This window comes from Tachysurus fulvidraco, chromosome 7 (assembly GCF_022655615.1).
Source record: "Tachysurus fulvidraco isolate hzauxx_2018 chromosome 7, HZAU_PFXX_2.0, whole genome shotgun sequence".
Taxonomy (NCBI): Eukaryota; Metazoa; Chordata; class Actinopteri; order Siluriformes; family Bagridae; genus Tachysurus; species Tachysurus fulvidraco.
The window spans coordinates 26,488,819-26,503,272 of NC_062524.1; the positions used below are offsets into that span (position 1 = coordinate 26,488,819).

Below are 14,454 nucleotides of genomic sequence, written 5' to 3' on the forward strand. Positions count from 1 at the left end.
TAAGAAAGTGGTGTAATACAAACCGAGACACACACAAGGAGGAACATGTGTTTTCTTTCAAATTAGTCTTGCCAGCACCAACCCCACACACACACACACACACACACACACACACACACACACACACACACACACACACACACACACACACACACTCACCCCCCCACACACTCACACTCAAACTCACTTCATTGTGAACAGAAAAACACCAACCAAATAATATCTACTTTGTCTACTTAGCCGTTGTCTTTGTTAGATCTCAATGCAGCCAATTCTGTATTGGGGCCAAAACTTTTGCACATTCTTTCTTTAGTCGTTCTGTATGCGATTGTTATTAGTATATTAACTGTGTTATTAACTCAGGTACTGTGGAAACTTTCTTTCTTTCTTTCTTTCTTTCTTTCTTTTCCATGTTATTTCTTTCTTTCTTTCTTTCTTTTCCATGTTCTTTCTTTCTTTCTTTCTTTCTTTCTTTCTTTTTCTTTCTTTCTTTCTTTCTTTCTTTTCCATGTTCTTTCTTTCTTTATTTCTTTCCCATGTTCTTTCTTTCTTTCTTTCTTTCTTTCTTTCTTTCTTTCTTTCTTTCTTTCTTTCTTTCTTTCTTTCTTTTCTTTTCCATGTTCTTTCTTTCTTTCTTTCTTTCTTTCTTTCTTTCTTTCTTTCTTTCTTTCTTTCTTTCTTTCTTTCTTTCTTTCTCTTTTCTTTTCCATGTTCTTTCTTTCTTTCTTTCTTTCTTTCTTTCTTTCTTTCTTTCTTTTTTCTTTTTCTTTTCCATGTTCTTTCTTTCTTTCTTTCTTTCTTTCTTTCTTTTTTCTTTTTCTTTTCCATGTTCTTTCTTTCTTTCTTTCTTTCTTTCTTTCTTTCTTTCTTTCAGCTGATGCTGAGGATTTTGAAATACTAGAGAGAACACGTACATTTACTTCCTCTTCTCTTTATTTCTCCCTGTACCACACACACACACACACACACACACACACACACACACACACACACACACACACACACACACACACACACACACACACACACACACTTCATTTCCTGGACATATTGTTCTTGCTGCTGTCCTGACAAGTTGCAAAATGAAAAAAAAAAGTATTTTCTTTTTTCTTTTCTTTTTCTCTACTTACTTTTCAGTTTTATTGCCACACAACAACACACATTTTAGAACAAATCACTCAAGTCACTGAAATATTCAGTTATATCAACTATATAATAAATGTAAAAAACAAAAACCTCCGTATTTCTCCATTAGGGAAACTGACATCTGAACTGACAGAATACATCTGATTCTGAAACTTTAATCCACTTATTTATAACTACATATATATATAACTACATTTATAACGTCATATATAAAATCATATATAACATAATTTATAACCTCATATATATCATTATTTATAACATCTTTATAACATCATATGTAACATCATATATAACATCATTTATAACAACAGTTATAACAACGTCATATATAACATAATTCATATCGTCAGTTATAACATCATTCCTAACATCATATATAACAACAGTCATAACAATGTCATATGTAACATAATTCATACCGTCAGTTATAACATCATTCCTAACATCATATATAACAACAGTCATAACAATGTCATATATAACATAATTCATACCGTCAGTTATAACATCATTCCTAACATCATATATAACAACAGTCATAACAATGTCATATATAACATAATTCATACCGTCAGTTATAACATCATTCCTAACATCATATATAACAACAGTCATAACAATGTCATATGTAACATAATTCATACCGTCAGTTATAACATCATTCCTAACATCATATATAACAACAGTTATAACAACGTCATATGTAACATAATTCATACTGTCAGTTATAACATCATTCCTAACATCATATATAATAACAGTCATAACAATGTCATATGTAACATAATTCATACCGTCAGTTATAACATCATTCCCAACATCATATATAACAACAGTCATAACAATGTCATATGTAACATAATTCATACCGTCAGTTATAACATCATTCCTAACATCATATATAACAACAGTTATAACAACGTCATATGTAACATAATTCATACTGTCAGTTATAACATCATTCCTAACATCATATATAACAACAGTCATAACAATGTCATATGTAACATAATTCATACTGTCAGTTATAACATCATTCCTAACATCATATATAACAACAGTCATAACAATGTCATATGTAACATAATTCATACTGTCAGTTATAACATCATTCCTAACATCATATATAACAACAGTCATAACAATGTCATATGTAACATAATTCATACTGTCAGTTATAACATCATTCCTAACATCATATATAACAACAGTCATAACAATGTCATATGTAACATAATTCATACTGTCAGTTATAACATCATTCCTAACATCATATATAACAACAGTTATAACAACGTCATATGTAACATAATTCATACTGTCAGTTATAACATCATTCCTAACATCATATATAACAACAGTCATAACAATGTCATATGTAACATAATTCATACTGTCAGTTATAACATCATTCCTAACATCATATATAACAACAGTCATAACAATGTCATATGTAACATAATTCATACTGTCAGTTATAACATCATTCCTAACGTCATATATAACAACATACATAACATTATATATAACGTCATTTATAATCTAATTCATGAAGACATTTATAAAATCATTTACAACGTTGTTTATAATGTAATTTATTACAATATTTATGACATCATTTTTAAAATCGTGTAAAACAAAACATCATTCTTAATGTCACACAAAAGGACATTCCTAACATCAGAATAAACATCCCACGAGTGAGCGGTGGTCGTGTCCTGCATCGTTCATAACCTCATAACATCATTTATAACATACTGCACAAACTCAGGCATGCAATCAGACATTCGGAGAATCTCAGTGTAACAGAGTTTTTTTTTTGTCCAGACTTTTATTACAGAATCCTAAAACCTGATCCTGTCATTAACAGACGGATGATCTAACAGACGGAATCCAATAATTATAAAAATAATTCAAATTATTAAAGTAAAATCATACCGTTATGTATGAAATCACATTTCTGTATTATTTACACATAGCCTTAATAAAAAGGGTTTCTATATAAATATATAATTATATATAAGTATATACGATTTACATTTGGCCACGCCCCTTCATTAACATATGCGTGGTTATAGATATAATATATAAAATATAAGATTATACATTTTACAACTAGTCTTAAAATTATCCATTGATGTGTAATTATTAATATAAGTCGATTTTTATAAAGTTATTAAAAACTTTATTATCAATTTGAAATGAATGCAAAAGTTTCGGTGCAAAAAAAAAAAAAAAAGGAAAACGTAACTATATTTAACGAATTTTGGAAAAAAAAATAAAAAAAAATCTGTCAATAATAAAAAGTGGTCGTGTCCTGACACAAAAAAAGGTACAGTCCAAAACTTATGGCTAAAACATCGATACTCAGACTATATTAGGATTCCCTGGATACACATTCAGCAGCCAATAGGAACACATGTACATCTGTATGTTTATGCAATTATCCAATCACATGAAAGATTGGGTCATACAATCTTCAACTGTCCGTGTATTACTGATAAAGTGGCATGTACATTTGTTACACCCCACCCCCCCTCCTTTTTTTAAGAATAATTACATTTTGACTGATAATTTCTATTCACTGTTAAATATTTGCTTATAATGTCTTCTCTTCCCTTTATCATTTAGCTCCAAGAGGGCACAAACTTTTGCTCTCAAATGTATGTTTATTTTTTGTTGTTTGTTTTTGCAGTTTTATTAGTAGTGATATTTTGCTTTTCCAGATGGTACACTGGTGTGAATACAGTCTCTATTTCATTTTTTCTTGTATGACAGAACTTTAAAATGTGTATATTTATTTATTTGTTTGTTTATTTATTCAAAGCTCTTTCCTTAACAGATGAAATTAATCCCAATGTATGTTGAGAGACAAAATCAGTCATCTTGGAGCGAAACACGACATTTATCCGGCGCGTCATGACATTAAAGCGTGTGATGTTTTGGCGCGACCTGGTGGACAGACCTTGAACTGCCTGAGATCTGAGGTCACGTGTCACCCTGACGCAACGGTGCGAGAACCTTCACTAGGACGCAGTGTTCCTCTAGATCCGTTCAGTCTGCTGTATCAGAATAAAACTCCCCATGACGTCATTGGATGTGTTTGAAATTTTTTTTTCTCCCTCGTTTCTGACATTCGAAAGCAAATCCTAAATGTTTCATTCAGAACCTCACTGTTTCCCATTTTGCACACGTGTCACTTTGACGTTACCGCTGGTGTTGGCGCTCGTCGTGGATTCAGAGTCCTTATCACGCAGTGCGTCGTTTTCTCCCACTTCAAGCTGCCGGTTATGAGATCTACGAGACATCAGATCTCGTCCTGTGGCGTCGAAGAGACGCGCCATGAAGGCCAGACCTGCCCGCTGCATGTACCGCTTTCCTACACACGTGTACAGGATGGGGTTGATGCAGCTGCTGAAGAAGGCCACTGCAGCAGCGAAGGGTCTCAGCTTCGTCCGAAAGTCGTGTCTGACGAGATAAGGAGAGGAACGATTAGCGTGTTAGAAGAGCGTGTAGTGTAGATGGGGATTATGGGGATTGGAAGCTATCTAGGTTGTTGTCTTAGGAAGGGGAAGATAACCTGAACGTATCAGGACTAAAAAAATTAATAAACCTTAACAATAAATGCTAATTTCTGTATGTTTCTGTGCTGCTTACATCTTCTGTTGCGCGCTCACAACCAACCCTTCAGACACCTGCAGAGAAAGAGATTTAGATCAGGTTTTATTTGATAAGGTTTATAAAATTTTGGACGTTTTCAACAAACACACACACACACACACACACACACACACACACCTGCAGCATGTTGACGACATGGTACGGCAGCCAGAAGAGAGCGAAGGTGATGACGATGATCAGAATGAGCTTCTCGCTGCGAATACGTCTCTGAAAGCGTGTGCGGCGAATCCTGAGAAGAATCCGAACGTAACTGATTAGAATCAAGCTGTAGGGCAACAAGAAGCCCAGGAACGTCTCCATGGTGTATTGCATCACCACCTACACACACACACACACACACACACACACGCTTAATAAAATGTAAAACTTAAAGCTGGATAAAGTTCTATAAAAGTAAGATTTCCTTTTTTGGTGAATATACATCTTAAACACATTATAAAGAGTCAATTAATGTAATTAACTAATGTTTACTAATGCAACAGATTGTCAAAGTAGCTTGTTTTTTTTTTTTTTTGGTAAACACATTTAATTTAATCAATGTTTATTAAATATATTTTACATCCAGCATCAGAGTTTTGTAAGAGTCAGCAGGAGGTTTTCCGGACACAGGAGTTTACGCTGTGCGGATTCTCGGACACATGGACGTTCAACTGTAATCAAAAAAAGCATGTTGGAGCTGACAGGAAGGATACAGTGACTCAAATGATCACTCTTTGTGGAAGAGTTAATCGGGTTCGAATCCCGTCAGCCAGGAGGAAGAGAACTGGGGAAAAGAGCAAGCTTTACGATCCTATAATATATGCAGGTGTTCTTATTAAAGTGGCCATGATATATACAGTATTACATTTGAAACTTTTACACTGATGAGATTTGTCTTGGGGTGCACAAACTTTTAACTCTCAAATGTGTGAATCCGGGTTCTATTTAAGTTTCACGACTCAGTTCCTTTATGTGTATTTACATGTAAAGGGATTAAACCAATTGGGAGATTTTGGATTTAAAGACGTCCTGTGACAGTAAAATAATCCCCTCGGGAGCGATAACGTAACTCCGCCTCTCTACATCGCTTATTATTTTCATTGACTGTTTTTTTTTTTGTTTATTTTTAAATGATGATGTATTTTTGTTTGCTCACATATCCATGACTGGAGTGTAGACAGTCACACACAATAGTGTTGTTTCGATTGTCTTCTGTCTTTCGGAACACCAGAACAGGCGCAGCCAGAGCCAGCGCCAGGATCCAGAGGGCCACAAGAGTCCGTACTACGGTGCTGCGCTTGCTGAAGGCAACGAGATGCTGCGGCCAAACCACGGCCACCAGCCTGTGGAGGCTCATCAGTGTGATCAGGAAGATGGAGGCGTACATGTTGGCGCAGCAGAAGTAATACAGGACCTTGCACATGGCCAGGCCGAAGATCCAGGACCGCTTGAGGAGGTAGATGATAAAGAAAGGTGTGAGCAGCATGAGCATGCCGTCTGCACAGGCCAGGTTGAGGATAAGCGTCGCCGTCACTGAGTGGCGCTGCGTTCTAGCCACCACGCTCCAGATGACGAAGAGGTTGCCGGGAATGCCGAGGACGAAGGCGACGCTTAGGATCAGAGCTCCTGATATGGTTCCTTCAAGGCTGCTCAGGATATTAGACGTATTGCTTGGGGAGACGGACAAGGGGCCAGCCATCCCTAAAGATGAATTGAGTCCAGGAGTTGGCATTAACGCCATGATGATGACGATGATGATGAGGAGGAGGAGGAGGAGGAAGAGGAGGTGGAGGAAGAGGATGATGATGATCTGGAAAAACAAATACATGAGAACTTCTGTTTCACTGGTCAATCATTACTAATCCTTCATTAGTTAGTTCTCCAACAGCTAGCAATAATAATAATAATAATAATAATAATAATAATAATAATAATAATAATAATAATAATTTGTAGAGTGAAGGAAAAACGTAAATAGTAAAATCATACTATAAAAGAATAAAACAATGTAAAAATATAGGAAAATATTGTCATTAATATGTACAATTGTGAATTACTAATATTTAATAATAAATAATAAATTTATTTATTTACTTACTTACTTACTTATTATTAGATAATAAATAATATTAACAATACTATTTTCGGACTGGTGTAAAAGTATCATAAACAATGGGAGGTAAGAACACTATGAAAGTGGAAAGTAGGATTTTATCTTTATTTTTTATCATTATTGTTTTTTGTTTTTATTAATTAGTGATTGATGGAACCTGATGGATGATTATTGGTGTGTTACTAAACTTTGATGGAAAAAAGATAATGATGAAAGGCTAGAGGCTAGCAGTTAGCGGTCTGTCTTTTTCTAACGTGCTCTTCAAATCGGATCAGTCTCTCGAGCCGGGTTTCATCACAGACGTCCATTAGCTTCATAAAATCACCATTAAAAACCACGTCTTATTATCTAAAAGCCATCAGCACAGAAAACCAGCCTCCTGAGCGAGCAATAAATCCAGCCAAAAAGCCTCCTGAAATCACTCACAGCTCACTTTTACCACCACTCATCACCACGGGGACATCAAACATATTTAAAAACTTTTAAAATGCCATTAATGACTGCTCTGAATCTCAAAACACACTCTGGATGTGAGGAAAAAGTGGAAAAATTCCTGTAAGTATTTATATCATAAGTGTCACCATCATGATTACAGGGCTCTCAAGTTTTGAAGACAGGCAAGCGTGACATCTCCTACCCCCCCCCCCCAAAACAACAACAACAACAACAACAACAACAACAACACAATAATGGGGGAGTTGTATTTGGTAAGGATCACTGACCACAATTTAATTTAATAAATATAATTTCCATTTATTAATGTGTGTGTGTGTGTGTGTGTGTGTGCGTGTGTGTGTGTGTGTGTGTGTGTGTGTGTGTGTGTGTGTGTGTGTGTGTGTGAGAGAGAGAGAGAGAGAGAGAGAGAGAGAGAGAGAGAGAGAGAGAGAGAGAGAGAGAGAGATTATGACTGCTGGTGTTTATTGTAAGTGTTTGTTGCCTTTTTGGACTCCTTTATCATTTGTAATGTTGCTCTTATATAAAACAGTTCGGCTCAAGCCCAGCCCAGTGGGTCATGATTGAGGACAATGTCCCGTCCGGAGACAAACTGTTTCGTGTTGAGGTTTTGTTCAAACTAACCATCGAAAATACCCTCTCTAATGAATATGTTTTTTTTTTTTCATTGGTTGTTGCGTTAAATCTTACCCATATACAATAGTGCTATTTTCTGATTAGCTATTGTGTAGCCTCTTTTTTTTGATTGGCTGATAAGTGTCAGGTGTCGTAGTAACGAAACCCCTGGAATTTAGTGAATGCCCACGCTTTGATTCCTGCCCGGTTCCATAGAGACAGCGATGCGGACTGATACATTTTGGGCGCTGCGGCTTATTAAATATGTGATAAATAGTCAAAAAGTACAACGTGTGGCGGGAGAGCGTGATAAAAGACCCAAACGCGTGACTGTCACTCTCAATGCGTGACACTTGACAGCCCTGTGATTAGTCGATTAAGAGTGGAAGCATTCGGTTAACACAGAAACGCGAGGGAAAGTTGTAAAAAAAAAAAAAAAAGACGCATGATTTGTATTTAAAAGCTTCCAGAAAACATTCGGTCTCTTTAAGATTGTTGCTCAAACGATATGTGACTTCTGATTAATTCATGAGTAAGCTAGCATTAGCATACTATCATTATTACGAATACAAATTAACGGGAATTAAAATAACAGGTCTGTAACTGATATTTATCGGTATCTAGTTCATAATTTAAGCCAGCTACTGGAACATGTGCTAGTCGAAACTTTTTATTAGCAAAGGAACAGCCAGTTAATGTTAGCTACATCATGAAGCATGGGAATGTCCGGAGTGTTTACGAGTTGCTTTCGTTAGCGTCAGCGTTAATTCTTGGTTGTGTTCAGAGCAACGAAAATAAACCAGGATGTGTTCCACATAAGCGAGATAAAAAAAAAATAAAGAAGATGAAATAGGTCAATGCCACCACCGTGTCAGTGCAAGCCAGCCTTAGTGATATAACTTGAAAACTATGGTAAATAGGTCACGACCGCAATGATGAGAGCTACACCCTGAGCAGTCAGAGTGAGACATAGTGAGACGTAGTGATTAAACCAGAACAGAGATGAGATAAAATCAGAACAGAACAGAGATGAGATAAAGTCTGGACAGTCACAAAGCTCACAGACGTCTACAGTGATGCAGAACGAGAATACTGCACTTCAAAACCACCAACAGCATCCATTTCTTTCACCTTATACGTAGATATGATTATTTCTGGTTTCAAGGGGGCCACCGAGACTAGCTGCGGTTACGAGGCTAGCTTTTTGCACAAAGACACCATTAAGGATGAAATGTGTTTGATTTCAAATGATGCTGTTTGGAAAGCGATTGAATGTGCGGCCGATGCTAAACTGGTGGTTATTCGCTCCCACTCCCTCATGTAGCATCAGTACATTTACATTTACAGCATTTAGCAGCATCAGTAGCACCTGCTAGTAATCTGGAATCAGCGTGATTTGGTCTGGTGTTTTACTGATGTCTAATTTTATGAAGTCTGTGTTTTTTAAGCGCTAATGAAAATGATCCAGTCCGATGGGTTGGGTGTGTTTGTTGGAGCTAGCTATATTAAAGGTAGGAAAGAAATGGGTCTTTATCATAGCTGAAGGGAAGAACAATATGATTTTATCAAATTAATTAAATTGTTCTAAATTGTATATAAGAAAAAAAGCGCCTCCGCAGATTGGAGTTTCACAGATTGTTTTTATCCTCCATGTCAATGCTAAAACTGCTTTCTGCTAATGTCACACATGCGCACTGAACACTCTCTCCGCCCATATTGACAATACACGCCCCTTTCTGCTCATTGGCTACACGTTTGTTTTGTTTTTGTTTAGTTTGTTGTCCCGACTCAGTTTTCTGAAGCATTTCTCAAACAACGCGACCCCACCTTCAAATTATGAAACTGGAAGCTAGTATCATTTCTTTAATTATTTTTTTATGGTGATAAGAAACTCTGAAAGTCTGTGTTGTTAAATCTCAAATTTAAATTAAAAATGTATTAAACACGTACAGATTCGACCACAGATTCGACATGCAGTGAAATGTTTTTTTTTTGTTGTTTTTTTGTTTTTGTTTTTTTTACAAACGTCTGTGCTATAGAAACAAATTCAAATAAAAGTCCATTCATTCATTCATTTTCTACCGCTTATCCAAACTACCTCGGGTCACGGGGAGCCTGTGCCTATCTCAGGCGTCATCGGGCATCGAGGCAGGATACACCCTGGACGGAGTGCCAACCCATCACAGGGCACACACACACTCTCATTCACTTACACACACACACTACGGACATTTTTCCAGAGATGCCAATCAACCTACCATGCATGTCTTTGGACCGGGGGAGGAAACCGGAGTACCCGGAGGAAACCCCCGAGGCACGGGGAGAACATGCAAACTCCACACACAAGGCGGAGACGGGAATCGAACCCACAACCCTGGAGATGTGAGGCGAACGTGCTAACCACTAAGCCACCGTGCCCCCCTTAAAATAAAAGTTAAATAAAAGAAATTTAAATATAATTTAAATTTATAAATTATAAATTTGCTGTGTTTAATTATAAAACTGCTGTGTTTAATTATTAAAAACACAGCAGATGAATATAATAGAATGAGCGATGATATGAATTAGGTTGCCATTGTTTAGAAATAAAGATTGAAATTTGAGTCCTATGATCCTTTGACTTTGTTTGATTTTGCATTAAATTCTGCAAGAACTGCAAAACACCAAAGATTAATATTATTAACTAACTTATTAACTAACCTGAACCTTTGTGTTGCGTGTGTTTGAATATCCGAGACACGACGCACAGGAGTGATTCTGTTTAATTCTACACCTTTTATATATGACTAATGCTTTACAATAAAGCGCTACTGTTCTTTTACCTTCGTGATATCAGCCATGAGAAGAAATTAGCGTTGTGAATTAGTTATTAGCAAAAACCACAAGTATTTCCAGAATGATCTATGTGTACAAATGTACACTCTGTTTGTCCACATAAATCACTCTAATGGATGCATCGACAAGATTATATCAAACAGATGTAGGTGAAAGCCACAGGTTCGGTGTAGCGGCTATAGAACCTTTAGTAAGATAAGAAGCAGCCCGGAGACGTATGCGGTGGATCTACAAGAACTAGAGAGACCTAGAAGTCCAAGAGTTCTCAGAGGATGAAAAGAGGCAGAGTGAAGGTTTGTGAAGAGTGTGTTTAGGAAATGAGTCAACACTGGTGTCTGGAGAACGTACAGTCCTTATGTACAGATCAATATGTGAAGAACTCACTATAAAATTGCTTCGATTGGGTTTTTAGTTATTATCAGATGCACAAGGAGGATCTACCTGTTATAAAGTCTTTAGGATATTAACAGCGTTATTTACTTACACTACAGCAATTACATGTTTATTACAGGCAAAAAATTCTGTTTGCAAAAAAATATCTTATCAAAGCCAACAAGTGAAATGATGTCAATAGAATAAGAAATACAAATAATCTGTTGCTAATTACAGGCTTGGAAATATTCTTCTTGATCGTCTTTTTAAGGTTTTATAACCAAATCAAAATGTACAACAGGTTCATATCTGAATAAATAGAGCTCCAAAGTCGGTTAAAATGCCCGGGTTCCACCGTATTCGGTGCTGTTTGAAAGCTACTAAAGAGCTATGCTTAACGGTTACAGCAGGTTATAACATATGCGGCGTGATGTTTGTTTACACCCTCGCAGTCTTCTACAGACACGTCGTGTTGTGTGACATCATCACAAAACGTGTTCAGCCAAAACTCTCTTCTGTGTGGAACCATGAGTAAAGCACAGAAATCACAGAAAGTCATCACACAAGTGTGTTTACTGGGAGGAGAATCCTGTGCCTGGGATTTCAGCAATTTGTGTAGATTTCTGCAGAAATCCATAAGAAGCACAAAAAAAAACTTGCAGATTTTGAATAAAGCTACAAAATGAAATGACCACAGCAATCTGAAAAGCTCTGAACATCCTGGAGGGAGTGAATGTACTGTATGGAATGTTATACCATCGAGGAACATCCAGAAAAGCGAGCCGATCGAGAATCGTAACGTCAAACGGCGACTCCTGTTAGTAATTAGCAATTCATTAACACTTTACTTTAGCCAGTTGTCTATAGTTGATTGTGTAAGTATAATTCCTGACAGTATCCAGGTGAAGGAGGGAAAAGAACAAACAGTACAGAGTGTGATGACATAAAGTTCAGTGTGATTCATTGTGATTCAGAGTCTTATTGATTACAGCAGCAGGAATTAGCTATAAATCCACAAATATCCAGCTGGGATTAAAAAAAACTTAGCTAGGACGGCGACCTGGGCGTAAACTTCATTTTCCCCGTCAATTCTATTCAAACTCTAAAAACTCTTCACTCAGGTCTTCACTTATACTTTTTTTTTTATTCCTGACTCGCAGGATTTTGTCTATGTTTCCGTCTGAACGCTTATTAAACCGATTAACCGTGCGGCTGTTTTAGATTTGCTCTTATTGCGGTCACCAGAGGAGAAGCTGAGGACATCTGTGGAAAACATCTGTGTTATTTGTTCCAGTGGGTGAAGGCGAAAGATCTGAGTTTGTTGGATAAAGGAACTAGAAATCAGAGGTTTGATCACTTAAACTGTTTATGTTTTACGGGTGAGACTTGGGAAGAGGTGTGTCACTCATGGATGTCTAAACAGTGCGAGGTGCAGTGCAGATTCAGGTGTGTGTGTGTGTGTGTGTGTGTGTGTGTGTGTGTGTGTGTGTGTGTGTGTGTGTGTGTGTGTGTGTGTGTTAGGTGTCAGTTTGGGAACAGGTTTTACATCCAGATTTGACAGACGAGACCAGACTTGAGCAGAGAGCTGAGATTGTTTTTAGTTGGAAAAACGGATAGATTTTAACCTTTCCCAGAACATGCTCCCAATCTGCCGTGACGATAAATAAATCAACAAATGAAGGACGTGCAATCATTTGGAGTTATAATATTACATACACACACACCAAAAAAATACAAATACTGTACACACACACGCAGCAAAAAAACTTTTCCCATTAAACACATAATGCAACATCAACGCATCAAACGCATAATGCAACAGTTAGTAAGAGGAGCTTAAATTCTTGGCATCTGCCAGATGTTCAGGCGTTCACGAGTCAGATGTGTGTCAACATCTGAAGCACGGATACACCCTTTGATATTTGGCAAGTTTTTTATACACACACACACACACACACACACACACACACACACACACACACACACACACACACACACACACACACACACACACACACAAAGTGGTAATATTTTGCTGTTAATTTTTAACAAAGTCTTTAAGTTTCTCGAGTTATCTGAGTTCTCAAGCACAAATGACTAATAAATCAGGAATGTTGATGAGTAACAAAATAAAACACATAAAAAAATCCAAAAATTTTGAGAACAAGTCGACATAAATTTAAGTTTCTTACCTGCTCCAAAAAAACAGAAAGAAACCAGAAGGTAGAAAAATAAACAACTAGTCACGTTAGTCTTGATGTTTCTTTAGCACGTATTCATCGTCTGTTTGACCCTCGTGGTTTCTATAATCTCTACATTCCACAGTCCTTTATCTCTTTCACTATCTCTGTGTCCTTCTCCCTGATCTTCTTTTGTGCTCTCTGGATTCTCTCTGAGATGTCCCTAGCTGTAGGTTTGACCCGTGTTTACTCCTCCTCCTTCTTCTTATCTATTACATCTCACATCCAGCCTGCTGCTGTGAGCTCAGCCGTATTATTAGGAAACCACACACACCCACTCGCTCACACACACACACACACACACACACACACACACACACACACACACACACCCCGTCTACTGCCGTTTCCCAGTTTCCCAATCCCATAGCCTAGACAGACATGACAGCAGCGTTAATGATGATTAAGACAAACGTGTGTACAGGTAAAGAGCTAAAGATCTGATTATTCATGTTTATAGTAATCCAAACAGATCAATAATTTGTTATAACATATTAACATAATTTTACATTAATTAATGCAAAAAAAAAATTCAGGACTCATTCAGGACACCACGTTCCCATGTGTTATGTTTCGATTTTTTTCAACAAGAAAAAAGATGTTTCCATAACAGCAAGTCCAGGTGTACCATTTATTTGTTTGTTTGTTTGTTTGTTTGTTTGCTTGTTTGCTTGTTTGTTTGTTTGTTTGTTTCACACACATTCACACATTACAGACGATTCAGAGATTCAGACGAGACCACAACAATCTTTAAAGTTTAAAAAGGAATTAAAAAGAAAAAAGAAAAAGAAAAGAAAATCAGTAAACAAAACAAAAATATATAATAATATAATATATAATAATAAATCATATCCAGTACAATAAAGTATAATTCGCTCGTTTAATAAAATCCCACTTGCATTTTTAATTTTTTTAATTAGGTAAATCAAGTTTGACATATAATGACAGAGTAAAATAATTAAAATAAGATAAATATAATCACAGAATATACGTCAGTGATTTATTTCCATTTAGATT

The 14,454-nt window shown here is 36.5% G+C and overlaps 1 protein-coding gene across 1 annotated transcript; it reads right to left on the reverse strand.

Moving 5' to 3' along the window:
* Nucleotides 1-1,387: 1,387 nt before the first annotated feature.
* On the reverse strand, nt 1,388-13,673 carry ltb4r2a (leukotriene B4 receptor 2a). The gene is made up of 5 exons (XM_027157892.2): nt 13,390-13,673; nt 5,966-6,619; nt 4,948-5,148; nt 4,807-4,844; nt 1,388-4,617 (listed from the first exon to the last, which is right to left on the reverse strand). Exons 2-5 carry the CDS (start codon nt 6,548-6,550, stop codon nt 4,320-4,322), a joined length of 1,122 nt encoding a protein of 373 aa, XP_027013693.1. The 5' UTR covers nt 6,551-6,619; nt 13,390-13,673; the 3' UTR covers nt 1,388-4,319.
* Between the last annotated feature and the right edge of the window lie 781 nt (nt 13,674-14,454).